This window comes from Ostrinia furnacalis, unplaced genomic scaffold (assembly GCF_004193835.3).
Source record: "Ostrinia furnacalis isolate ACB-3 unplaced genomic scaffold, ASM419383v2 OfSCF4655, whole genome shotgun sequence".
NCBI classification, from domain to species: Eukaryota; Metazoa; Arthropoda; class Insecta; order Lepidoptera; family Crambidae; genus Ostrinia; species Ostrinia furnacalis.
Genome location: NW_021134894.1, coordinates 410,496 through 436,704, shown reverse-complemented (window position 1 = coordinate 436,704; position 26,209 = coordinate 410,496). Strand labels below are relative to the sequence as shown.

The 26,209-nt window shown below is 40.5% G+C and overlaps 1 protein-coding gene across 1 annotated transcript in view; it reads right to left on the bottom strand.

Moving 5' to 3' along the window:
- Impbeta11 (importin beta11) overlaps positions 1 to 26,180 on the bottom strand; it is a gene marked incomplete at its 3' end in the record, with an annotated part of 31,862 nt that extends 5,682 nt beyond the window's left edge. Inside the window, exons 1-23 of the mRNA XM_028314253.1 lie at positions 25,925 to 26,180; positions 24,392 to 24,539; positions 23,017 to 23,237; positions 22,237 to 22,396; positions 21,394 to 21,640; positions 20,385 to 20,666; positions 19,360 to 19,541; positions 17,139 to 17,282; positions 16,255 to 16,475; positions 15,488 to 15,647; positions 14,641 to 14,887; positions 13,512 to 13,793; positions 10,964 to 11,145; positions 10,272 to 10,436; positions 9,580 to 9,744; positions 7,479 to 7,661; positions 7,073 to 7,165; positions 6,667 to 6,831; positions 5,590 to 5,689; positions 4,891 to 5,099; positions 2,003 to 2,206; positions 841 to 1,033; positions 93 to 345 (exon numbers count right to left, since the gene is read on the bottom strand). Coding sequence (XP_028170054.1) covers positions 93 to 345; positions 841 to 1,033; positions 2,003 to 2,206; positions 4,891 to 5,099; positions 5,590 to 5,689; positions 6,667 to 6,831; positions 7,073 to 7,165; positions 7,479 to 7,661; positions 9,580 to 9,744; positions 10,272 to 10,436; positions 10,964 to 11,145; positions 13,512 to 13,793; positions 14,641 to 14,887; positions 15,488 to 15,647; positions 16,255 to 16,475; positions 17,139 to 17,282; positions 19,360 to 19,541; positions 20,385 to 20,666; positions 21,394 to 21,640; positions 22,237 to 22,396; positions 23,017 to 23,237; positions 24,392 to 24,526 — 4,193 coding nt within the window. The remainder of the gene's footprint in view (positions 1 to 92; positions 346 to 840; positions 1,034 to 2,002; positions 2,207 to 4,890; positions 5,100 to 5,589; positions 5,690 to 6,666; positions 6,832 to 7,072; positions 7,166 to 7,478; positions 7,662 to 9,579; positions 9,745 to 10,271; positions 10,437 to 10,963; positions 11,146 to 13,511; positions 13,794 to 14,640; positions 14,888 to 15,487; positions 15,648 to 16,254; positions 16,476 to 17,138; positions 17,283 to 19,359; positions 19,542 to 20,384; positions 20,667 to 21,393; positions 21,641 to 22,236; positions 22,397 to 23,016; positions 23,238 to 24,391; positions 24,540 to 25,924) is intronic.
- Between the last annotated feature and the right edge of the window lie 29 nt (positions 26,181 to 26,209).

Here is a 26,209-nt window from a genome sequence, read left to right as displayed (position 1 = left end):
TGGTAAATTCGTTACATAACGTAAAAACAATATTAGCCAACAAATGACAGTATGAAAATTCAAACGAATAAACAAATGAAGCCAATACTCACTGTATAACCCTAATCAGTATCGGCCATATGACCTTCACTCCCAAGAACGCGTTCCGCTCCGGAAACGTCACGCTGATGCAAATCTCCGCCATTTTCAACACGGTAATCACTCCTTCAGTCCGCATGTCCGCTAGTAACTCGTCTAGGAGGGCCATGCACTTCCCTCCAGGGCCAAGGAGGAACTCTTCTGGGCAGAGAAGAGTGTAGGCTTGCATTATGTAGACCACGATTCGGAGGTGCTCGGAAGACTGTTCTGTGGGCGATGGAATAAGGATTTAAATGGGTTTGGATATTTTATTTAGCGCTGTCTAGTCCTAAATTTAATAAACTTGCTGTCGGTTCTTATACCTGGATAACGAAGGAAACATGTTCAAATACTTTTTGTAAATAAATACATGTTAAGCTTAGAAAACAGCAGATTCTGATGGCCATGCGCATAAGTTTGTAAGCAAATTTCTTCTCTTACTTCTCTTTACCTATACAGGAAGTTTAATGCATCATTAATTGCCAAGTTTAATCGAGTAATTTGCTTCAATGACACCATTTTAGCTTACTTTCTAAGGGCCCGTGCATACGTTTTTCAGGCGCCATCAACTCACGTTTTAATTACACGCACGTTACACGTACAATATCAATTTATTTTTTCACGTCCAACAGTGCTGGTTACGCGATCACAAAGCTTTTAATTTGCATGAACTTAAAAGAGTCGCAGTTAGTGATACTTTTTCTTAATTTCTTTTTAACTTACCTAATATCGGATAAAGATTATCAGCCAGCTGTAATAGAGGCGGATCGGCCACTTGTGACGTCTCCAGTATGGCCAGCCATAGCTCTAAAGCATCTTCAAGAAGATACACGTGTGCCGGTTCCGATAGCTTGGTGGACTCGTTCACAACGCTCAGGATCCATGGTCGGATGGTGGGAGAACATTCGCCTAGCGCCTGGAAGGAGAATTGTATTGTGTATCTTTTATACCTACAGTAACAAAGTAGTTATATCGTTAAACGATCATGGTGCTAGAGGCCCAGCTAAAGTGTCTAATACGGCAGGCTAAACATAATACCGATGATGATATTCGCCGATGGACTGATTATACTAATCATCATCATCATTTCAGCCACAGGACGTCCACTGCTGAACATATCTTGATGATCAAATCGCTAAAAGTTACGAAAAATGACAGAAAAGAAAACGTATGATCTCAGCGACATAAAAGGTTAAAAAAAATTCAGACCTCATTAGATGAGGTGATCATTTTCAAACGCGTGTTGACAGTCGATGACAGCCGGAAAAAGCCGAAGGCACTCGAACGCACGCTTGAAAGTTCATTGCCCTCGCGAGCACTGCAACACACTGCAAAGATAATTCTTCTTGCGTCCGAAACGCACGCTGACAGCTGAAGATCGCCGAAAAGCCCGAACGCGCACCCAAAAGTTGATGTCTCACAGCCGATGACACTCGAAAAAAGCCGACAGAGACCGAACACGCGCTCGAAAGTTCACGAGTTTAGCACTTTTCTTCAGCTGGTAGTAAAGCTATATTGCAGCAGACCATTTACCTTCAGAAGATGATGTATAGCTGCAAGCGCAGCTGCTCGCAGCATATTATGATGCGCAGACGCCGCGTATCCCCACAGCTGTGGTAGGTACGCGAACAGAAGACCTGTACTTGCTATTCGAAAAACGTTAGAAAATGCATATTCAAGCTGTCTTTGAAGGTCAGCCGAAGGTGTATGAAAGAGGAAGGAGCTTCAAACGTGCCCTGATAGCCGATGACAACCGAAAAAGGACGAAGGAGCACGAACGCAGCATCGAAAGGTCATTGACTTCACGTCCGAAGACGCTCGGGATCAGAGCGCTGCAATAATAAGATACCCGACATTAGCCGAGGTCACCCGAACTCACACATACCTTCAGTAGATGATGTATAGCTGCAAGCGCGGCTGCTCGCAGCATATTATGGTGCGCAGACGCCGCGTGCCCCCATAACTGGGGTAAGTACGCAAACAAAGCGCCTGTGCCACCTCCACGTGCCACGTGCGCGCCGCAGCGTTCCATTATGTAAGACACCACGTGTAGTACGTGCATCTTCGTGTCACACTCTTCGGACTCCACCTGGGAAGAAAAAAAAATCAAAATCAAAAATATTTATTCAGTTTAGACCACAAGTGGCACTTATGAACGTCAAAATACAGGGTGTTAGGTAAATGGGTATATGAGCCGAGACCAGCCCATGTTAACATACTCATATAAATACTATAGTGGTGTCAGAAAGTCTGGGAAAGGTACCATTATTGAGTAATCAGCTGATTCAGTTTTTGTCGCCAATTTGCGTCGTGACACCCCTGAAAATTAATAGTACGACAAACTAGCGTAGATAAAACAAATAACAGAATTCATTATAATTTTCTGCCTAAAAATTTGTCTCTGAGAGGCAAAAACCTTAAGCAATCCCCCAGGAAAATCAGTCCATCTAAAAAGATTTAGCACAAGTCAAATACCCCCTTACCTTATTTGATTCGATTTGGATTTTGGATAAGTAAAAGTAAACAAAGTGGTCAAGAATTAATTTTACTTCATAGACTTACTTATTAAAATAAACTGAATAATCAGGACCGTTCATTGTGGACGTCATTCGGCTGAAATGAATGAACGAACGAATCATTAAACTTGATAACTTTGATTAAGGAAAATGAGACATTGTAGGTAATCATTTAAATTTTATCATCGTAAATCACGATATTGTGTACTAAAAATACCTTAACTAAAAATAAGACACCATTGAAAAAAAACCTTAGGCATTAAAGAAATGTGTCCAACGCACTGTTTAATCTTTGAAGGACAACGAAATGTCTTTTTTTTTTCAATGTCTTCTATCAATGCAATGGTATCGTTAAACTAATTTAGACCCATCGATAGTATGAGCGATTTCAGGTAGGTAGGATCTATCAATTAATCGATAATTGATTTTAAGACATTCCTATTGATTACTCAGATGGTTTTCAAACAATTTGATATTTTAATCGATTTTTTGTAATATCAATATCGATTACCGATTTTATGGAAAAAATAATGACCCCGCACTAGTTGCACCGCGCCATGCGGCCATGTTTATTTGTTTACATTATTTTGTCAGTAAATAATTTGCGTTCGTTGCGATGTTTTGTTGTTGACGTTCTGGATAATTAGATATTCAAATAGCTAAGTAATACAGTGAAATTATGGTGATGTGTGTTGAGTGGTGTTGGTGCAATAGGACTTTGTGTCTTCTTTAGTGTGATGAACGATTTATTTCCGGGAGACCTTCCGTTCCACGATGCCTTGTAAATGTTTTCGCGGGTGGGTGAATCGACACCACCATACCACCGAAGGGAGACCCGGAGATCCCGTTCTTGAAAATAGGATTTCACTACAAGAACCTACCCGGTCACTTGAAAGCGTGGGAAGGTGAATTAAGTGAGTGGATGGATGTGATAGATGTGTTGCGATTCGTTTTGTGAATTAGAGTGAAGTGTTACCCCCTGAATACCTTGGATTGCTTGCAGAGTCAATAAAAAGAGGTAAGTGAAGAATTGGTTCAAAAGTAATAATAAAAGTGGGCGGTGCCGACTCGCGTCAAAATTTGTGAATGAAATACCGTTTGACCACGTTTGACCTAGGAGGGAGTTGCGCGATCGTAGGGCTGTCCAAAAATTTAAATAATAATAATTTATTGAGTTTTGTATGGGAAAATATATTTTATTAAATATTACGATATCCACTTTCTGACACCACTATAGTATTTATATGAGTATGTTAACATGGGCTAGTCTCGGCTCATATACCCATTTACCTAACACCCTGTATAGTAAATAATAATAAAAAAAAAGAAAAAGGTAGCCCTTATGGGGCACTATACATGTCTATACATGTTAGATAGAAAACACAGCTTATAATTTAATTTTACCGGAAAGCATTTACATTCAAATCAGCAAATAATGTTGATCGGACTGGCCGACTCGTGATCCGGGGAACGCGGGTTCGGTCCCCGCCGCTCGACTATTGTGGTGAGCTCACTCGTGACACAACCATATTTAGCTGAGTATGGGGAGTTCAATAACAAATTACTAATAATCTTTTTAAAATAAATGTTACCCATACTATCCACGGTCTGTCATTTGACGAATGCATGCAATTTTCACATGAAGTTATTTTGCATATTTGCTACGCAAAATTCGTCGCTACTCTGTAGACACAGTTTTGTTTTTACGCAAGATGCAAGAAATTATCAATTGACGATAGCGTGCACATGACGTACTGTATACGTGGACAAATAGGTCTTAATCTTGGATATTACCAAACCCTACTCTAACCAATTTCACGGGAACCCTTCTTTTATTCTTGAAGTAGTGGTAGGGTTAGTACTGGGACGTGTAAGTGCTTTTAAAAAGCCTACTTTCATAAATAAATGAGTTTTTTATGAGTTTATTTAATGCCAAGCCAACGCAAAAGAAAACAACTGAACATCAACAAACACAACTCACCAACAACTCGCTTCACTGCTGCGTCCTAGTCTGGCCTCGAGAGGTTCTAACAGCGCTTAAAAACCGAACTTCAACAAATACAACTTACCAGCAACTCGTAAAGCGCTGCGATCGCGTGCGGCGCATACGGTGCGAACTGTTTCACGTCGAAGTTGAAGTCGTCTATCGTGCTTCGCAACGCTTCGGCCGCTGCCAGCTTTACTGCCGCGTCCTCGTCTGGCCTCAAGAGAGGTTCTAGCAGCGCTTAAAAACTGAACTTTAACAAACACAACTCACCAACAACTCGTAAAGCGCTGCGATCGCGTGAGGCGCGTACGGAGCAAACTGTTTCACGTCGAAGTTGAAGTCGTCTATCGTGCTTCGCAACGCTTCGGCCGCTGCCAGCTTCACTGCCGCGTCCTCGTCTGGCCTCGAAAGAGGTTCTAGCAGCGCTTCGTACATCGCTGGCCGGAGCGATTGAGACGCTCGGACTCCACACCATTGACCTGTTTAGAAAATAATATGGTGTTAAGGCCCGGTTTATACTAAAGCGGAGCGGAGCAGAGATTTTTTTTTAATAACCAACCAGATTTCTCTACTACGCCTTGGTGAAAACCGAGTCTAAAGCTGGGAGATCTAATTTCATAAATGGAACACTGAACATTAAACTTCAACTTTGAAAATATTCAGCAGTGTTTCTAAACGCTATTTACCTACGTAGTTTCGGAATTTGGGTCTATCTGTCACAGTCGCTCATGTAGGCATCTCGCTTTGCGTGAGAGGGATGGCAACATTCGAAACTTTGGATAACGTTTTTGGGAGTATCCCCGCTGATATTTTCTCCTAGATTATCATCTGTCATTTTGAAAACTGACACTTGACAGTAGCTATCACAAAATATTTCGTCATGCTATCACAAAATATTTCGACGTTTAGTTATTCACACTAAAAATAAATTTTATTATACAACACATTGGTAATAAATGTGTCACTTACCAATCAACTGGCAGACTCGTCTCCTAATAATTCTGTAGTTATTGTCCTTTATTTTCAACTCTTGGCTTAGCACATTTGTAAACCATTCGTCAAAGTCAACCTGCAAACAAAAAACAAATTTTAGATAACCCGACCGCATTATATTACTGCTGCTATTACAATGATTCCTAGAAACAGTACTAGCTACGGAGCTAGTACAGATACTATGAAGCTAGTACAGGGAATGCGGAGCTAGTATAAGTACTATTGACACAGACTAATAATATGTACTACGTACAGAAAGTTTTCTTCGCGAAGGTATTTAAAAATTGACTACACAATGTCGTCATTAATATGGTGAAATTTCGCTTGTCTCAAGAGTCGAGCACCGTTTCGTTTACATGCGTCAGTGATCGGTACTGTGCCGATGTGACTGCTATAATTTATTTATTTATTTATTTATTTATTCATGAATAATAAGCTACTTTATTGCCATCTAGCGCACCATATTTTTTCTTCTTTCCATTTTTTTTTAATCGGTGAAGAATACGCGCGCGTACGTCGCTACTCGCTCGTGAATCCCTTGTAGATTAAACTTGCCGGCGGATTCGCCACGCCATGTTTCCGATGCCTACTCGGGTAGATGAACAGGCCTGCTATGGAGTAGTAACTAGTATTATGGAATTACTTACGTCGTCATACAAGTCAAAGGCGGCCAACCCGACCGCGTTGTATATGGCGTCGGTCTTCAGTATGGCGGGCAGGTCGTCCGGCGATATCTGCAGCTGTTGAAGCGACGCCAGCAACCGTACTAGCTATGGAGCTAGTACAGGTACTATGGAGCTAGTAATACGGAGCTAAAGCCTGGTCCGTGAGCACGTAGAATCCCGTCTAATGACCCCAAGCTATCCATCCTTATCGCTCGCGCGTAATTATAATGCTGTCGCGACTGTGCGACGCGCGCCCGCAGTGAGTGTGCGAGCGCGACAGCAACATAATTACGTGCGAGCGACAAGGATGGGTAGCTTGGGGTCTTTGGACGGCATTCTACGTGCTCACGGACCAGGCTTTAGTATAAGTACTATGGAGCGTACTCACGTCGTCATACAAGTCAAAGGCGGCCAGCCCGACCGCGTTGTATATGGCGTCTGTCTTCAGTATGGCGGGCAGGTCGTCCGGCGATATCTGCTGCTGTTGAAGCGACGCCAGCAACCGTACTAGCTGTGGAGCTAGTACGGGTACTATGGAGCTAGTAATACGGAGCTAAAGCCTGGTCCGTGAGCACGTAGAATCCCGTCTAATGACCCCAAGCTATCCATCCTTATCGCTCGCGCGTAATTATATTGCTGTCGCGACTGTGCGACGCGCGCCCGCAGTGAGTGTGCGAGCGCGACAGCAACATAATTACGTGCGAGCGACAAGGATGGGTAGCTTGGGGTCTTTGGACGGGATTCTACGTGCTCACGGACCAGGCTTTAGTATAAGTACTATGGAGTGTACTCACGTCGTCATACAAGTCGAAGGCGGCCAACCCGACCGCGTTGTATATGGCGTCTGTCTTCAGTATGGCGGGCAGGTCATCCGGCGATATCTGCTGCTGTTGAAGCGACGCCAGCAACCGTACTAGCTATGGAGCTAGTACAGGTACTATGGAGCTAGTAATACGGAGCTAAAGCCTGGTCCGTGAGCACGTAGAATCCCGTCTAATGACCCCAAGCTATCCATCCTTATCGCTCGCGCGTAATTATATTGCTGTCGCGACTGTGCGACGCGCGCCCGCAGTGAATGTGCGAGCGCGACAGCAACATAATTACGCGCGAGCGACAAGGATGGGTAGCTTGGGGTCATTAGACGGGATTCTACGTGCTCACGGACCAGGCTTTAGTATAAGTTCTATGGAGTGTACTCACGTCGTCATACAAGTCAAAGGCGGCCAACCCGACCGCGTTGTATATGGCGTCGGTCTTCAGTATGGCGGGCAGGTCGTCCGGTGATATCTGCTGCTGTTGAAGCGACGCTAGCAAACGTACTAGCTCCGGAGCTAGTACGTTGCGGAACTGGAACAGTTCCATGAAGAGCGCTTCGGTGCAGGGCTGCGGAAAGAAATAGGGAATTAAGATAACATTTCCAGGAATTTTAATGACAGTAAAATAGGATCACCCCAACTCTTCCCGTGAATGACGTAAGAAGGTCGATGTCGTTTAAACTAAAGGATATCCATTCTTAGACAAAGACCAAAGCATTTCAACAACGACCAATCCTGCGTTACCCGCATCCCGGTGCTTTCAGCAACCTTTACTAAATTGTCGGTGGATTGACGTAAGAGAGTAACTAAAGAACACATATGCGAACATCATTAGGTTTACCTAATTCGTCTGGCCAGCGTAGGGAGTATAGACTTCCTTGGCCTTCAATACAAATTCTGCATTTGCCTCTGGTAAATTGGAGAGTCGTGTCACTCCCTGGAAATCAGAATAAAGAACCTGCTGATGAGGATCGTGGACATACCCCCAGGCTATACTTCCAGAACTCGCCCGCCTCGTCTAAATCTTCGCGTCCAAGATACCGCAGTGTCTCAAGACAAGTTTCAACTGTGTATGAAGCCAGCAATGACATTACATACGGAACGGAGACGTGGTAGCTCATTATAAGCATCTTAAGAAGGCTCAAGGTCACCCAAAGGGTGCCTTCATATTGAGACATTTTCGCGTCCAAGATAGCTCTCAGTGTCTCCTCAAGACAGTCCTTGACCAGTGTGTGTACCCAGCTAAGACTTATGAAACGGAGACGTGGTTAAACGAGACGGTAGCTTCATAAGAAAGCTCAAGGTCACCCAGAGGGCTATGGATCATGCTTTGCTTGGAGTTTCCCTACGTAGTCGAATCGGAACTGAGGTCTAAAGCTCGCAGAACTTTCATTGTTGGCGTTGAGACCGAAAAGTTCTCGAGTGGCGATCACTGACTAGGACACTAGTGTAGGTAAGCCTCTAATTAGGTAGACTGACGATCTTGTGAAGGTCACGGGAAGCACCTGATGCAGGCAGCGCAGGATCGGTTGCTGTCGAAATCCTTGGTCCTCTTCCAGCAGTAAACGTCATTTGACTGAAACTAAGGAACCTTGATGATGAAGACGTTGACTCACCCTCAGGCTATACTTCCAGGACTCGCCCGCCTCATCGGTGGCGAAGCTCTCGGAATTCACATAGTTCGAAGAACTGATAACCCGTTGAGGCACAAAACTAAAGAAAGAGGTGACTAAGGGAAATATGCAAACATCAAGCCTCTCCATTAAAGTGGATAGTCTCCAACCTATTTGGTCACCGTATAAATAAAGTTTAGGGCAGCTCCTCCATTTGCCTTTTGGAGAATCACGTTCCTGCATTCGACAATAAAGGACGTCGGCGCTGAGCACGAAGTAGTGGCTGACCAGGTGCCGGCACATGTGGCACACTGTGCTCGGGTCTATCACCGCCATCTTGAGACATCTTCGCGTCAAAAGGATGGCAATGTCTTAAGAAAAGTCTTTAGCCAGTGTGTATAGCCAGCGATGAGATACAGGACAGACTCGTGGTCGTTTGTTTGAGCTTCATTAGAACGCTCAAGGTCACCCAAAGGGCGCCTTGATCTTGAGACATCTTCGCGTACAAAAACCGCAGTGTCTCAAGAAAAGTCTTTGACCAGTGTGTGTAGCCAGCAATACATACGGAACGGAGACGTGGTAGCCCATTATGAGCTTCATAAGAAGGCTCAAGGTCACCCAAAGGGCAAAAGGCGATGGAGCTTCCCTTATTCTTCTTCCTCGGTCCCTCACTGATGGGTACTCCTCCATTTGCCTTTTGGAGAATCGCGTTCTTGCAGTCGACAATAAAGGACCTGCTGCTGATGAATACACTTACCCTCAGGCTATGTTATGCAGGATTGCTTGTTGTAGAAATCTTGGGGGCTTTATCCAGCTGCAGCAGCGGACGTCTTTTGGCTGGAACTAAGGAACCTTGATGATGAAGACACTTACCCTCAGGCTATACTTCCAGGACTCGCCCGCCTCGTCGGTGACGAAGCTCTCGGGCTCCGCGTCCCACAGCGCCAGGTCGTCGGCGCTGAGCACGAAGTAGTGGCTGACCAGGTGCCGGCACATGTGGCACACTGTGCTCGGGTCTAGCACCCCATCTTGAGACATCTTCGCGTCAAAAGGATCGCAATGTCTTAAGAAAAGTATTTAACCAGTGTATGTAGCCAGCGATGAGATACAGGACAGACTCGTGGTCGTTTGTTTGAGCTTCATTAGAAGGCTCAAGGTCACCCAAAGGGCGCCTCGATCTTGAGACATATTCGCGTCCAAAATACGACAATGTCTCAAGATAAGTCTTTGACCAGTGTCTATACTCAACAAAGACATACGAAACGCAGACGAGGTCGCTCATTATGAGCTTCATAAGAAGGCTCAAGGTCACCCAAAGGGCAAAAGGCGATGGAGCTTCCCTTATTCTTCTTCCTCGGTCCCTCACTGATGGGTACTCCTCCATTTGCCTTTTGGAGAATCGCGTTCTTGCAGTCGACAATAAAGGACCTGCTGATGATGAAGACACTTACCTTCAGGCTATGTTATGCAGGATTGCTTGTTATAGAAATCTTGGGGGCTTTATCCAGCTGCAGCAGTGGACGTCTTTTGGCTGAAACTAAGGGACCTTGATGATAAAGACTTACCCTCAGGCTATACTTCCAGGACTCGCCCGCCTCGTCGGTGACGAAGCTCTCGGGCTCCGCGTCCCACAGCGCCAGGTCGTCGGCGCTGAGCACGAAGTAGTGGCTGACCAGGTGCCGGCACATGTGGCACACTGTGCTCGGGTCTAGCACCCCATCTTGAGACATCTTCGCGTCAAAAGGATCGCAATGTCTTAAGAAAAGTATTTAACCAGTGTATGTAGCCAGCGATGAGATACAGGACAGACTCGTGGTCGTTTGTTTGAGCTTCATTAGAAGGCTCAAGGTCACCCAAAGGGCGCCTCGATCTTGAGACATATTCGCGTCCAAAATACGACAATGTCTCAAGATAAGTCTTTGACCAGTGTCTATACTCAACAAAGACATACGAAACGCAGACGAGGTCGCTCATTATGAGCTTCATAAGAAGGCTCAAGGTCACCCAAAGGGCAAAAGGCGATGGAGCTTCCCTTATTCTTCTTCCTCGGTCCCTCACTGATGGGTACTCCTCCATTTGCCTTTTGGAGAATCGCGTTCTTGCAGTCGACAATAAAGGACCTGCTGCTGATGAATACACTTACCCTCAGGCTATGTTATGCAGGATTGCTTGTTGTAGAAATCTTGGGGGCTTTATCCAGCTGCAGCAGCGGACGTCTTTTGGCTGGAACTAAGGGACCTTGATGATAAAGACTCACCCTCAGGCTATACTTCCAGGACTCGCCCGCCTCGTCGGTGGCGAAGCTCTCGGGCTCCGCGTCCCACAGCGCCAGGTCGTCGGCGCTGAGCACGAAGTAGTGGCTGACCAGGTGCCGGCACATGTGGCAGACCGTATTCGGGTCTAGCACCTCCATTTTGGCTTGGTGCGCTTCTAGTGTTACTGGAAAGATAGTGTTTTATGTGTGTTCAGTGATGAGCATGACCTAACGCTTAAGTCAGTGCCTGGGGTATGATATGACGTGACAGAGCATACAAGTCTGAAGCACTTCTGAAGTCTCGCTGACGTATGACGTCACAAAAATACCCTTCTATGCCGCTTTTATACCTAAGGCACTGGCTGTAGTTTTCATAGCGTAAGCATTGTGAATATGAAAAGGTAAATGTTATCGCCAACCAAATAAAGTGATTTTTCACTCTGTCGGTGGTAGGAGGTTATTTTTGTTCAATCGTTATTTGAACGACAAACTGTCACGTTTGACATGAGTCAGTTCTTTTTCTTTCATTTTTTTTTTTCTTTCCCCGCACTATCTATCTTCCTTGAGTTACCTCGCGTGAAGTGGAGAAGGCATAGGATTCGTTCGTTTGAATGATGATGAACAGGGACTTTTATGTATTGTTTTGTAATGGAAATAACTTTTTATTGTAAATTTTATGTTAAATGTTTTAAATAACACTAGTTTACAAGGTTTTTTACCCAGAGATGAAACTGATATGTATCGGTAGAGTTATTAACCCTTACTTAAAAACTGAACTTAGAAAAAATTTAGGACGTCAAATTTTGTAAATATTGAATATATTAATTTTTATCATTTTTATAAATGTATCTCTAAAAACAATCAAAAATGAGTCGTGTTACTCCTTCTTTTATACTGATTTGTATCAGTTTCCCTTATCATAGACCAGCAGCAATCCGCTAACATATTTTTATCCCGAATTCCTTGATATCTTTCCTCAAAAACCTTCAAATCCTGGTGAAAACTTTCGCCATGCTCAACACTCACGCTTTTCAGGTGCTCAAGAAAAAAATCCAGGTGATAATGTAAAAAATGAATTTTTAACGACTTATTCACACCCATTCTTTGGTAATTCCTCAATAATTTGGAAATAATTTCTGCATAATTCTCAGATAAAATAGTTTCCCAGGAAACTTTTCACTACTGCTTTAAATTAATACCAAGCATCTTTCCCTTACTGGAATTGCTGGGTAATGACGGATAAAGAACTCCTTCAGATTGTAGCACAGGTTTTGTGACTGATGCAACATCAGGATATTGTATGTTCTTGGTTTTTGTCGTTAAAACCTGTAGTTTTAGTGAGGCAGAAGTAACAGTCATTAGTTTGATTTGTTGGTTCTCTCCATGACATTGGGGTGCCGAATCCTATATGTTTTCTTTTTCCTGCAGCCTAGTGCAATAATATACTTCTCAAATTTTCGCACACTACACCAGGAACACATTTTTTATCAGGTTTGTTACCGAGATTTGAAAGTAATAGAAATAGGCCCGTTTTACGGCCTTAGTGATTGGTCTTTTCTTTTTTGACAATATAATTTGGCCACAAACTCAGCAAAAGTTATTTGGGGTTAATTTACACTGCCTTGGTGATATTTTAAAACAAGTGAAAATGTTAAAATAATACTTAAACGCAATTAAAATAAAGTAGAAACTCCGACACGGCTAACAAGACAGCTTACTTAGGTTAATGTGGATATCTCAAAAACTTGACGTGATAAAAATATGAGACATATATTTTTGTNTTTTTTTTCCCCGCACTATCTATCTTCCTTGAGTTACCTCGCGTGAAGTGGAGAAGGCATAGGATTCGTTCGTTTGAATGATGATGAACAGGGACTTTTATGTATTGTTTTGTAATGGAAATAACTTTTTATTGTAAATTTTATGTTAAATGTTTTAAATAATTATTCCTGCTAATTATCGTATTGTCTGTGTTATTTTATTATTAGTATTACTTTAAATATTCGTGTCCACGTACCCCGCGACTAATAGTTGCTGCGTATCCCCTCTGTGCTGTTATAATTTTAAATATAAATATTATAAATTAACATAATTATTTTCTTTTTACACCAGGCTCGCCAGTAGGGATGCGCAGTAACTGATAGGGCTTCCTGCTGAAAATCAGTGTCGGGATACCCTATTAAGGTGTCCCAACTAAAACTGAGCAGGCGCCCTATTAACATGCATTCGTCTCTTTCTTTTAAATGTGTTGTATTGTATTGTATAATGTGTGTTAATAAAAGTTATTTTATTATTATTATTTATTATTATCAAAATACCTTTGTTATGTTTTTTAAATTTGTATATTTCTGCAGACACTGAGACATCTACAAAATTTCCAGCACATCTACAAAATTAGTTTTGATTATTTCTGACAAAATAAATATAACCATTTTAAATTTTTTTTTATGTGTGGACAAATACTAAGCTTACAGCTAAGATAACATCCCATCATCACAATAATATCACATCAAAAATCGATCATGGTGACAAATAAAAAATAAATACTCACGTGGCTCTTTAACCGGCTCCGTTCCTTTAGGCAGTTTGTACTCAGCGCACAAAAGCACACCTTTGACGATATTCAGGCACTGTATAGTGAACCTTTCATAGCCCAGGGTCATGCCTTGTTCCGTAAAGCAGTAGTAAAGGGCAAACTGCAGGGATGGCCTGATGAGAGGCACGTAAGAGAAAGGGTGGAAACTTAGCACCCCTAGTGCCACTTTAGTGAGGTGGATGATGAACTTCTCACATAGTTCTAGGGGGTAGATCCCGCGGCCTTTGAGGAGCTTGCCTGGAACCAACACGTAATAAAATCAATTTTAACACAGTCATACTCATAACATATTAGAAGTGTTACATCCGTGGGATTTCATTAGTTCACATGATTTTTACATATTAACCCTATCAGGTTTATCAATATTTACATAGGTTTTCAACCATATGACAGCATAAAGTTAAAATTATTATGAGGTCTGGAACTGCCGAAAATGTATGATTTAAAATCTAAAATTAATAGAAAAATTCCAGACACATATTCATACTAATTAATCGCATCTTGTTGTATAATTGGGTGCTACAGTAAATTCTAATCACAAACAAGAGTAAAATAGTAAGACACGGGTCTCGCTCTGCAGTCTGCTTGTGACCACGGCTGCAGCATCGCAGTTGAAACGTCAAGCCGTGAGTACATAATGTAACTCATTAATAAGAGTAGGCACACACCGTTGATTTTTAGTTGGCCGATAGTTGTGCCCGATTTTAAATTGTATGAAGAATCGGCCAAATCGAATCGGCGTAGTGTGCGCACTCCCATACATGCCCATACTGATCAACTGCCCGACTAAACTATCGGCCGACGAAAAATCAACGGTGTGCGCCTACTCTTAACGTCGCGTTAAGACCCGTGTCTTACTATTTTAGTTGAAATGGAACGCAAAAGTTTAAAAACACAAACAAGAGATTAAAAGCCTTCTGAGTATTTTACGATCAGTGTCTTGAGTATGGTATCTAAAGTAGTTGTAAAAAGTGCTATTTTGTTGCAACAAAATGTAGAATAATTATGCTTTCAACACTATTTCTTAATATTCATACACTCATAAAGTTACAATTTTAGTACATAAAGTCATAGTAATACTCACGGCACTCCAAGCTAGTCTTTGCCCTGTCAAACACCACATTCAAGAAAGCAACCGCATCCTGGCTCTCGTGTGCCTTCTTGAACCCAAAGACGGTCAGTTTCCTCAATATCCTGAGACAGAGGAGCGCCTTCTCCAGGTGTTCCGTGATCAGCTCCGTAGCAGCGCCCTCTTGGATGTTACGGAGGAAAACTTCAGTGTTCTCGTGCCAGAGGTTTAGGATGAACGCGTAGACGGAGTTTGTTAGCTCCTGGAAGAAGGATAGTCAAAATTAACATAGTGTTTCTCTGCAGTAATCACACTAATATTAAAAGGCGAAAGTTTGTGTGTACATATGTTTGTTACTTCTTCACGACTAAACGGCTGGAGCGATTTTAATAAAATTTGCTATGGAGTTAGCTTACACCCTGGAGTTAATCCAGGGTAAAACGTAGCCTATGGGTTAACATAGGCTACGTCTTACCGCGGGTAACACCGCAGAGCACAGCTAGTCTGTAGATAAAGATAGTTGACAAGTAAAATGTGACTTACTAAAAGCTTTTTTAACTTTACACAAAACTTTAAAAACATGATGCACAACGTTCAAATCTACGTAACGCTGCAATGTTTTCCAGTGACTCACCATTTACGCGGAAAATCATATTGATAGGTGTGCGCGCGCAGTTTGCACAAGTGCGAAATATTTCACAACCATGTAGCTCTATTTTTCCCTAGGTCTTAAAAGCTTTTCAAAAAGGTATTAAATCTCAACAACCCTCACATAAACAAACATACTTTTATAAAGCTATAAAAGTATCATTCTTGAAGAAACAATGAAATAGTAAATCTTGCATAAAATTCATCACCATACCTGGAAAATTCTCCTATCTCCAATCATTCTCTTGGAGGCCAAAGCCTTGACTAAGTGATGGAAGATCAGCAAAGACCTATGCTGCACTAAGGGCTGCGGCGCCTTCAAGGCACCGATGAGATCTGGCACTAGATTCGGCCAGTTCGTTGGGCAATCAAACCTGGAACAAAACATATTTACTAATGTCTGCTCTTTACTTTTTGTAAATTTTTAATTAAAGAAGTAAAAATAGTAAGATAAAAAAAATTCAAATAAACTTTCATCCCCTACTTCCTTTTAGGGAACGAAATTCGAATTACCTTTTCTGAAATTACACCCTCAATTCAGTGTAAAGCAATACCTCTCAAAATTTTAAACTTCACTCATAAGTGGTTGAAGTTGGGTTGATAATGTCAATTTTGACTTTTATAAAACGGTCAATCTCAACTATAAAAAAATCTAGCTATCCATCACACATTGGCAAATAGTATTATTTATATGCAACATGATAAAAAAGGAAACCCGGAAAGGGATCAACTCGAGGCGATCAATATTCTTTGTATGAAAGTCCACCATACTGCAACGCACACTTATCTGCACCGTAACGTAAAAGCCTCGCCTCGCGGTTGACAGAGCGCTAAAGGCGATGACTGCTCGCGAAAGGCAATGACTGCTCGCGAAAGGCAATGACTGCTCGCTAAAGGCGACGACTGCTCGCGAAAGGCGATACGGTATTAATCCCGTTCCTAGTTTATAAGTCTGCTACCCAACACGTATTTGGCAAATACCTGGCAATTTTTGATATCAGCACAGCTTGCTGCGTCGCAATCTGCGTGACGGGCTCGCTCAGTATATTCGTGGTGAGGAGCCCGAGCCGGAGCTTCTGTTTCTCGTCCTCCGTGATCGCGTTGGGCGCGTTCCGCCGCCAGTAGCGGTCGACGCCGTTCTTGAAGCACATCACCGCCAGCCATCGCACGTTTATGTCGATGGAGTGGTTGGAGAGCACATCCTGATATGGAGAAATACATATTATGACAATCATATTTATTTACCGCCCGCGACTTCGTATGCGTGGGCCCCGTTTTACCCCCTTAGAGGTTGAATTTTGAAAAATTCCATCTTAGTGAGCAGCCACTTTCTAAAAGAAACCGACATGCAAAAAAAATTTAAGACTACTAACACTTGTAGTTTCTGAGATTTCGTGATGAGTGAGTCAGTCAGTGACCTTTCGATTTTATATTTTCTGTGTAATGTGCATTTGTGTCGGGCCACGCCAACCCATCTGGCTAATTAGAGAGCTCTTGGTAAATTAGTGTGTGAGTGGAGACTAAAATTAAATCACGTAATGATGACATTCAAAAACAAAAACTCAACCAGTGAAGGTCATGTTTGTCCCGGGGGAAAGTTACACTGTCATTGGACCCGCAAAGAAAATAATCAGAAGAACATAGGAGTTCGAAGTTAAGGTTCAACTACCCTCCAGTGCAAAGCAGAGAAGAGAAAATTATCACTCGTATTCACGAACATTACTATGAGGTTTCACAGTGCGCGTGGACGCACAGGGTGACAAATGAACGAATCACAGAGCTCTATATATGCTGTTCGATTCGCTGCTTCACTTAAGCAAGCATTGTTTGTGAATACGGGCGAAACTGCATTATACAGCACTTACCAGTAAAACAGAATAGAAGCCGGGCTCTATCTCCCATTCCTGGAGTTTCTTCTCAGCCGGCTTCAACACCTCGGTGTCCTGGCTTGTTGCCCGGTTGAGAGTGTCGAGGACCAACGCGTAGATGTTCGGATCCATATTGTGTGTTTATCTGCACAACCGAATGAATTAAAATCATTCATAATATGTACCTAAAAACAGTGATAATACAATAAAATATAATATTACTAATGCTTTTAATTTATAATAATTACCTGTCATTTACATACATTTGTACTAATAATAAATCAGCATTAAATAATGAGTCTTGGGAATAGGATTTTATTATGAAAATGAGTGGTTTGAATGATTTGAGTAGGTACCTGTAAGACCTTTATACTTAATCCCAAGCTGTATAAACCAATGCAGACAGCAGTAGCATTGCTACATATTTCTATGTACATATAAGCAGACATATAGCCATGGTATTTTTAAATAAATAAGTTCTTTAATAATAAATAAGAAGTTTTCTTTTAAACACACATTAAGAGGTGCAAAGAATGCAATAAAGAATATGGTACTAACATTCATTACACACACATTATAAAATTATAAATCTCCCACAAAGATCTTTAATGATGTTCTAATTTATTTAACGTTTTTATTCAACAATTATTCACAAGAATTATAGCGACCATCTGCAGTATTGTAAATTTTGTGTAATATTAAAATCAAATATATCACAATATGTAATGATTTAATGAACGTCTCAAGTTTTTAAGTTGTTCAGTAATGATTTAATTAATGTCTCAAGTTCTAAACATGTTCGCAGTAATGTTTTAACAGTAAAAACAATCCTGACAACAGCAAAAAGTATTTTAATAATTAATAAAAATCAACTAAAAACTTATTGTTAAAAAACATAACTGTTATTATTGCTAGATAATAGGCAACAAAAAGATATCACTTTTTGTCTTTATAGTATAGACATTTGTTAATGTTTATTAATACAGTAGGCTGTGGTAATTTTGTTTGTTTTAATATAAGAATACAGTGGTATTTTACTTAGATGGATATTATTTCTGTAGTGACTTCACCTTTATATTAACAGTTCTGTTTACAGATGAATACATAGTCAAACAAACTTACACCTGATTGCACTTGTTATCTAACATTTATCACACTTTTTCAACTACAAAAGTTCGAACACTGACTATGTATTGATACCTGAGCTAATCAATATTTTATTTGGCTTACATGTACTATTTTAAATGACATCATGTAATGTACTTATTATGGTAACTCACAGCAATGAGCGAATGTATGGGTATTTCGCCGAAACAGTAAATTTTCTGTGTCCAGGCAGGCGAACACATGTTTTTTTACATCTATCTGTATGAAACTATTTTTATGGGAAAGTTCATCAAAAGTTTTATTTGTTTTTGCTATTACAATAGCAGAAACTACAAATAATACCGTAGAAAAACTTAATCAAAAGTCGTTTTTCTAATTTCCTTGTTATGTCCATTACTGTTGTTTGCCAAAATGAAGGCTCATTATAAAAAATTGAAGCGTAATTTAATTCTAATAGCACTCTCTTTACATTTGAGAAACGTTTGGCTATCGGAAAAAAAAACTTTAAATGTTAAATACTTATAGGAAGAAAATAAAGTGAAGTTAAGTTCTTGTCCAGGTCAAAAGTATAATTTTCCTGGGTCTTCGTTTCGACCATTGTTATAACGAAACGAAAAAACTTAGAATGTAACGCACTGCACCACTACACTCGGCCATTTCATCCCAAGAGGCCATTGCGGCAGGACAGTACGTCGTTGATCAGTTTCGCGACAAATCGCATAAACAGGTCCCTCCTTGGGTTTTTGTTTACTAAAAAGTCAATTTCTTTGGTCGGTTTTTTGCAGCTAAACAATAGATTAATTTAATTGTTTATTTACACAAANCATTATGAGCTTCATAAGAAGGCTAAAGGTCACCCAAAGGGCAAAAGGCGATGGAGCTTCCCTTATTCTTCTTCCTCGGTCCCTCACTGATAGGGACTCCTCCATTTGCCTTTTGTAGAATCACGTTCCTGCAGTCGATGATAAAGGACCTGCTGATGATGAAGACACTTACCCTCAGGCTATGTTATGCAGGATTGCTTGTTGTTGAAATCTTGGGGGCTTTATCCAGCTGCAGCAGTGGGCGTCTTTTGGCTGGAACTAAGGAACCTTGATGATGAGTGACTTACCCTCAGGCTATACTTCCAGGATTCGCCCGCCTCGTCGGTGGCGAAGCTCTCGGGCTCCGCGTCCCACAGCGCCAGGTCGTCGGCGCTGAGCACGAAGTAGTGGCTGACCAGGTGCCGGCACATATGACAGACCGTATTCGGGTCTAGAACCTCCATTTTGGCTTGGTGCGCCTCTAATGTTACTGGAAAGATAGTGTTTTATTAGTACTTGTTTAGTGATGAACATGATCTAGCACATAGCTGAGGTATGGGAGAGGCACGGAATGATAACATAAGTGACAGAGCATACAAGTCTGAAGCACATCTGAAGTCTCGCAGACGTTTGAAGTTTGATATCACAAAAATACCCACCTATGCCGCTTCCATACCTGAGGCATTGACTTAGTTATGCGCTAAACTTGTAGTTTTCATAGCGTAAGCAGTAATCGATAAAACGGAGACATGTGTGAACCGGCCGTTAGTTTCACTATTTGCTAATAAGTGACGCGCTTTATTTCCTAAATAAATTAAAGACCCTTTTATTACCGGTAGATAGGACATCGGTATGTTTGTTATGGTTGTTTTTTAAATCTGATCATAGTTTATGCAGCTACAGTGACATCTACATGTCACTGTAGCTGCATTTATGACACTATTTTGTCATGGTTTATTACACTATTTTGTAATCAAAAAACAAAGTTTGGTCGATGGCCGCGCGAAAAAAAAAAGACGCCACCTTCCATACAAAATCTGGCATTGCCATTTAATATAAACAACTAGCGGCCGCCCGCGACTTCGTACGCGTGGATCCCGTTTTACCCCCTTTTCCCGAATTTTCTTAGCCATAAACCTCACGGAGCCCGAGACCTTTCCAACGAATGCAAAACCGTGGAAATCGGTTCGTGCGTTCTGGAGTTATAGCGTCAGGGAGGAAAACCCGACTTATTTTTATATAGTAGATTTTCGTATTTTAAAAATATGGGATATCACAAAACTCAGAAAACATTGTATTGATGGGTCATGAAAAACCAAAAAAAAATACTCACATGGCTCTTTAACCGGCTCCGTGCCTTTAGGCAGTTTGTACTCAGCGCACAAAAGCACACCTTTGACAATATTCAGGCACTGTATAGTGAACCTTTCATAGCCCAGGGTCATGCCTTGTTCCGTAAAGCAATAGTACAAGGCAAACTGCAGGGAAGGCCTGATGAGAGGCACGTAAGAGAAAGGGTGGAAACTTAGCACCCCTAGTGCCACTTTAGTGAGGTGGATGATGAACTTCTCACATAGTTCTAGGGGGTAGATCCCGCGGCCTTTGAGGAGCTTGCCTGGAACAAACACGTAATAAAAACTTTTTTAAGACGTGGTCATAAAATACTAGGAGTTTTATGGTGCTCCCTAACCGGGAGCATTCGGGTGTAACATTACAGATTCGAGCATTACATCAATGAAGAAGGAAAAACAACCATTACAGCACCTTGTAATGATACAAAACGAGCATACATCAGTGAAGGAGGAGAACCGAGCATTACACAGCGCACTTTGTAATGAATAAGGAATATAAACTAAATCAAACGTGAATGCTCGTCAATCAGGGAGGTTAATGTAATGCTCAAAGTTAAATCTAAAATGTTACATTACAAACGCCCGGTGAGGGAGCACCTTTGTAGATTTTCATTACTTCACATAATGATAAATGCTGTCAACACTGTTTGTTAACAAAACAAATCACTGCTCTCATAAAGTTACAATTTTAGTAGGTACATAAAGTCATAGTAATAGGATGTAAACTACATAATATCTTTTCTGTATCTCAACTGACATTGAGTTGGCTATCGGGATGATCTTTGTTTTGTAGTGTATTGTTTAGGTAGTGTTGTATGAACTTGTGTGGATAGGTATTGGTAGCATTCCAACCTTTACTAGTACTATTGGTAATAATTTAAGGGAAACCTGTTATTGGCCATATTGTATGTTAAATTTATGTATGGTAAAATTGTATAAATACGCTGTTGGTTTTCTCAATAAAATAAAATAAAAAAATAAAATACTCACGGCACTCCAAGCTAGTCTTTGCCCTGTCAAACACCACATTCAAGAAAGCGACCGCATCCTGGCTCTCGTGTGCCTTCTTGAACCCAAAGACGGTGAGTTTCCTCAATATCCTGAGGCAGAGGAGCGCCTTCTCCAGGTGTTCCGTTATCAGCTCGGTGGCAGCGCCCTCTTGGATGTTACGGAGGAAAACTTCCGTGTTCTCGTGCCAGAGGTTTAGGATGAACGCGTAGACGGAGTTTGTTAGCTCCTGGAAGAAGGATAGTCAAAATTAACATAGTGTTTCTCTGCAGTAATCACACTAATATTAAAAGGCGAAAGTTTGTGTGTATGTTTGTTACTTCTTCACGACTAAACGGCTGGAGCGATTTTAATAAAATTTGCTATGGAGTTAGCTTACACCCTGGAGTTAATCCAGGGTAAAACGTAGCCTATGGGTTAACATAGGCTACGTCTTACCGCGGGTAACACCGCAGAGCACAGCTAGTCTGTAGATAAAGATAGTTGACAAGTAAAATGTGACTTACTAAAAGCTTTTTTAACTTTACACAAAACTTTAAAAACATGATGCACAACGTTCAAATCTACGTAACGCTGCAATGTTTTCCAGTGACTCACCATTTACGCGGAAAATCATATTGATAGTTGTGCGCGCGCAGTTTGCACAAGTGCGAAATATTTCACAACTATGTAGCTCTATTTTTCTCTTGGTCTTAAAAGCTTTTCAAAAAGGTATTAAATCTCAACAACCCTCACATAAACAAACATACTTTTGTAAAGCTATAAAAGTACCATTCTTGAAGAAACAGTGAGATAGTAAATCTTGCATGAACTTCACCAGCATACCTGGAAAATTCTCCTATCTCCAATCATTCTCTTGGAGGCCAAGGCCTTGACTAAGTGATGGAAGATCAGCAAAGACCTATGCTGCACTAAGGGCTGCGGCGCCTTCAAGGCTCCGATAAGATCTGGCACTAGGTTGGGCCAGTTCGTTGGGCAATCAAACCTGGAACAAAACATATTTATTAAGAAAAACATTATGAATAATTATGTAATTTAATGTGTCAGTCTCAGTAGATATTATTTTTCAGTTTAATTATAAATTAAGGAAAATTAATTAAAAAAAATTATAACGCAATTTTAAACAAACTTCATCCCCTACTTGACCCCTTTAGGGGATGAATTCCTAAAAACCCTTTCATCAATAACACTTAGAGTATTCAATATCCTCTCAAAATTTTAAACTTCTCTTATCTCTGGTTGTACTTGTGTCTGTCTTGTTGGTTCTCCTAAATAAATAAATAAATTATAAGTCGTTCAAGCTGGGGGTTGATAATCTCAATCGGGACATTGCTTTTAATATTTTATAGCAGACAATAATTTTGCATTTTAGAAAACGGTCAATCTCATCTCAACTATTGAAAAATCAAGCTACCCATCACACACACATTGGCAAATAGTATTTTTTGTATGAAAGTCCAACCTACTGCAACGCACAGTTATCCGCACCTTAATGAAAAAGCGATGACTGCTCACGAAAGGCGATACAGTGTTAATCCCTTTCCGAGTCTGCTATGACTTATAAAACTTCTAACTCCCCAACTCTCCGTAATACACAAATATTACCTGGCAATTTTTGATATCAGCACAGCTTGCTGCGTCGCGATCTGCGTGACGGGCTCGCTCAGTATATTCGTGGTGAGGAGCCCGAGCCGGAGCTTCTGTTTCTCGTCGTCCGTGATCGCGTTGGGCGCGTTCCGCCGCCAGTAGCGGTCGACGCCGTTCTTGAAGCACATCACCGCCAGCCATCGCACGTTTATGTCGATGGAGTGGTTGGAGAGCACATCCTGATATGGAGAAGCAAATATTATGAATGACAATCATATGTATTTCTACACTGGCGGCCGCCCGCGACTTCGTACGAGTGGACCCCTGGACTTAGAGGTTGAATTTTGCAAAATCCCATCTTAGTGATGATGATGAGGATCGTAATCCCACCCACGTTCTAAAAGGAACCACCATGCAAAATTTGAGACTCCTAACACTAGTAGTTTCTGAGATTTCGTGATGAGTGAGTCAGTCAGTGACCTTTCGATTTTATATTTTCTGTGTAATGTGCATTTGTGTAATTAGAGAGCACTTGGTAAATTAGAGAGACCATCTTCTCCTGCAGTGGAGACTAAATCACGTAATTATGACATTCAGAAACAAAAACCCAACCAGTCAAGGTCAAGTTTGTCCCGGGGGAAAGTTACACTGTCATTGGACCTGCAAAGAAAATAATCAGAAGAACTTCGGAGTTCGAAGTTAAGGTTCAACTACCCTCCAGTGCAAAGCGGATGACAGGAAACAAAATTAACTAGATAATACTGAGTTTGTTCTGGCGTTTCTTCTCAGCACTTGCCATATATTTGTCTCGAAGTGCTGGTAAAGCCCAAAAGATAGGGAGACATGTAAACTGCATCATAAGGGAGCGTCCATTAATTACGTGAGACTTTTAGAGAGGGGGTCCAAAAAAACCTCAGTTAATCTCACGTGGGGGAGAGGGGGGTGTCGAGAAATATCACGTAATATTTTTCCACAACAAACAGAGTAAATCCTCCGTCTGCATTTGTGAACACATGCCCAGAATTCATATCCGCAGTTTGATACCAATACTTAAATATTAACAAAATGTAAACTAAAAGTTAAAAATTGTATTAAAAGTAAAAAAACTGGGCCTAAACTGTTTTGTTTTATTCGAAGCATGGATTATCTCATTAACATTGCAAATAGGCATTTTGGAAAATCTTAAGTGAGATTAGGGGGTGGAGGGCGTCTGGCAAAATCTCATGAAATCTCACCAAGGGGGGTTAAAAAATAGCCAAAATTGTCTCACGTAATTAATGAACGCCCCCTAAGGGCCTTACCTTTTTTTTTACTGTATTTTGACGACCATAAGTGCCACTCTAGTGGTCAAATAAAATATTTTGGATTTGATTTGATTTGACACAGTACTTACCAGTAAAACAGAATAGAAGCCGGGCTCTATCTCCCATTCCTGAAGTTTCTTCTCAGCCGGCTTCAACACCTCAGTGTCCTGGCTCGTTGCCCGGTTGAGGGTGTCGAGGACCAACGCGTAGATGTTCGGATCCATATTGTGTGTTTATCTGCACAACCAAATTAATTAAAAATATTTATATGTACCTAAGAACCGTGTTATATCCAATAAAATATAATATTACTAATGCTTTTAATTTATAATAATTACCTGTCATTTACATACATTTGTACTAATAATAAATCAGCATTAAATAATGAGTCTTGGGAATAGGATTTTATTATGAAAATGAGTGGTTTGAATGATTTGAGTAGGTACCTGTAAGACCTTTATACTTAATCCCAAGCTGTAAAAACCAATGCAGACAGTAGCAGCATTGCTACATATTACTATTTACATATAAGCAGACATATAGCCATGGTATTTTTAAATAAATAAGTTCTTTAATAATAAATAAGAAGTTTTCTTTTAAACACACATTAAGAGGTGCAAAGAATGCAATAAAGAATATGGTACTAACATTCATTACACACACATTATAAAATTATAAATCTCCCACAAAGATCTTTAATGATGTTCTAATTTATTTAACGTTTTTATTCAACAATTAGTCACAAGAATTATAGCGACCATCTGCAGTATTGTAAATTTTGTCTAATATTAAAATCAAATATATCACAATATGTAATGATTTAATGAACGTCTCAAGTTTTTAAGTTGTTCAGTAATGATTTAATTAATGTCTCAAGTTCTAAACATGTTCGCAGTAATGTTTTAACAGTAAAAACAATCCTGACAACAGCAAAAAGTATTTTAATAATTAATAAAAATCAACTAAAAACTTATTGTTAAAAAACATAACTGTTATTATTGCTAGATAATAGGCAACAAAAAGATATCACTTTTTGTCTTTATAGTATAGACATTTGTTAATGTTTATTAATACAGTAGGCTGTGGTAATTTTGTTTGTTTTAATATAAGAATACAGTGGTATTTTACTTAGATGGATATTATTTCTGTAGTGACTTCACCTTTATATTAACAGTTCTGTTTACAGATGAATACATAGTCAAACAAACTTACACCTGATTGCACTTGTTATCTAACATTTATCACACTTTTTCAACTACAAAAGTTCGAACACTGACTATGTATTGATACCTGAGCTAATCAATATTTTATTTGGCTTACATGTACTATTTTAAATGACATCATGTAATGTACTTATTATGGTAACTCACAGCAATGAGCGAATGTATTGCCAAAGTCACATCAATAACCGTTCTAGTTGATTGCTTGCAATCTTCTATAACTACCAATAGCGGCTACATAACTTTTCCTTCAGCAAAGATCCTTAATTTCCCACAGATGCACTACTGAAAGCCTTCAGGAACTACTCAGAAATGAATCGAATCATCATAAAAAGCAAGGAATGCAGATTTGAAACACACAAAAGACGTAAATGTACCGCAATAGAATACATTAAAACTTACTTTTCGACCTGCAAAGACGGAGGGCACAACATAACCTATCACGAGCTGCGTAGGACTCGGAAACCGACGCAAAACGATAAAGAAAACACAAATCTTAGGAAGACCACTGAGGATTAAAGATATTGGAATTTAAGATCTTAATAAAAGTTAATAAACAGATCTGCGAACCGAATCATCTCGCAATACAAGTCGGAAAAAAACACATCACGAAATTCCGACAAACGTACATCGATTGTCAAAATGTCAATTCAAATGTCAAATTATCCATCACAGATTAAACAAAAT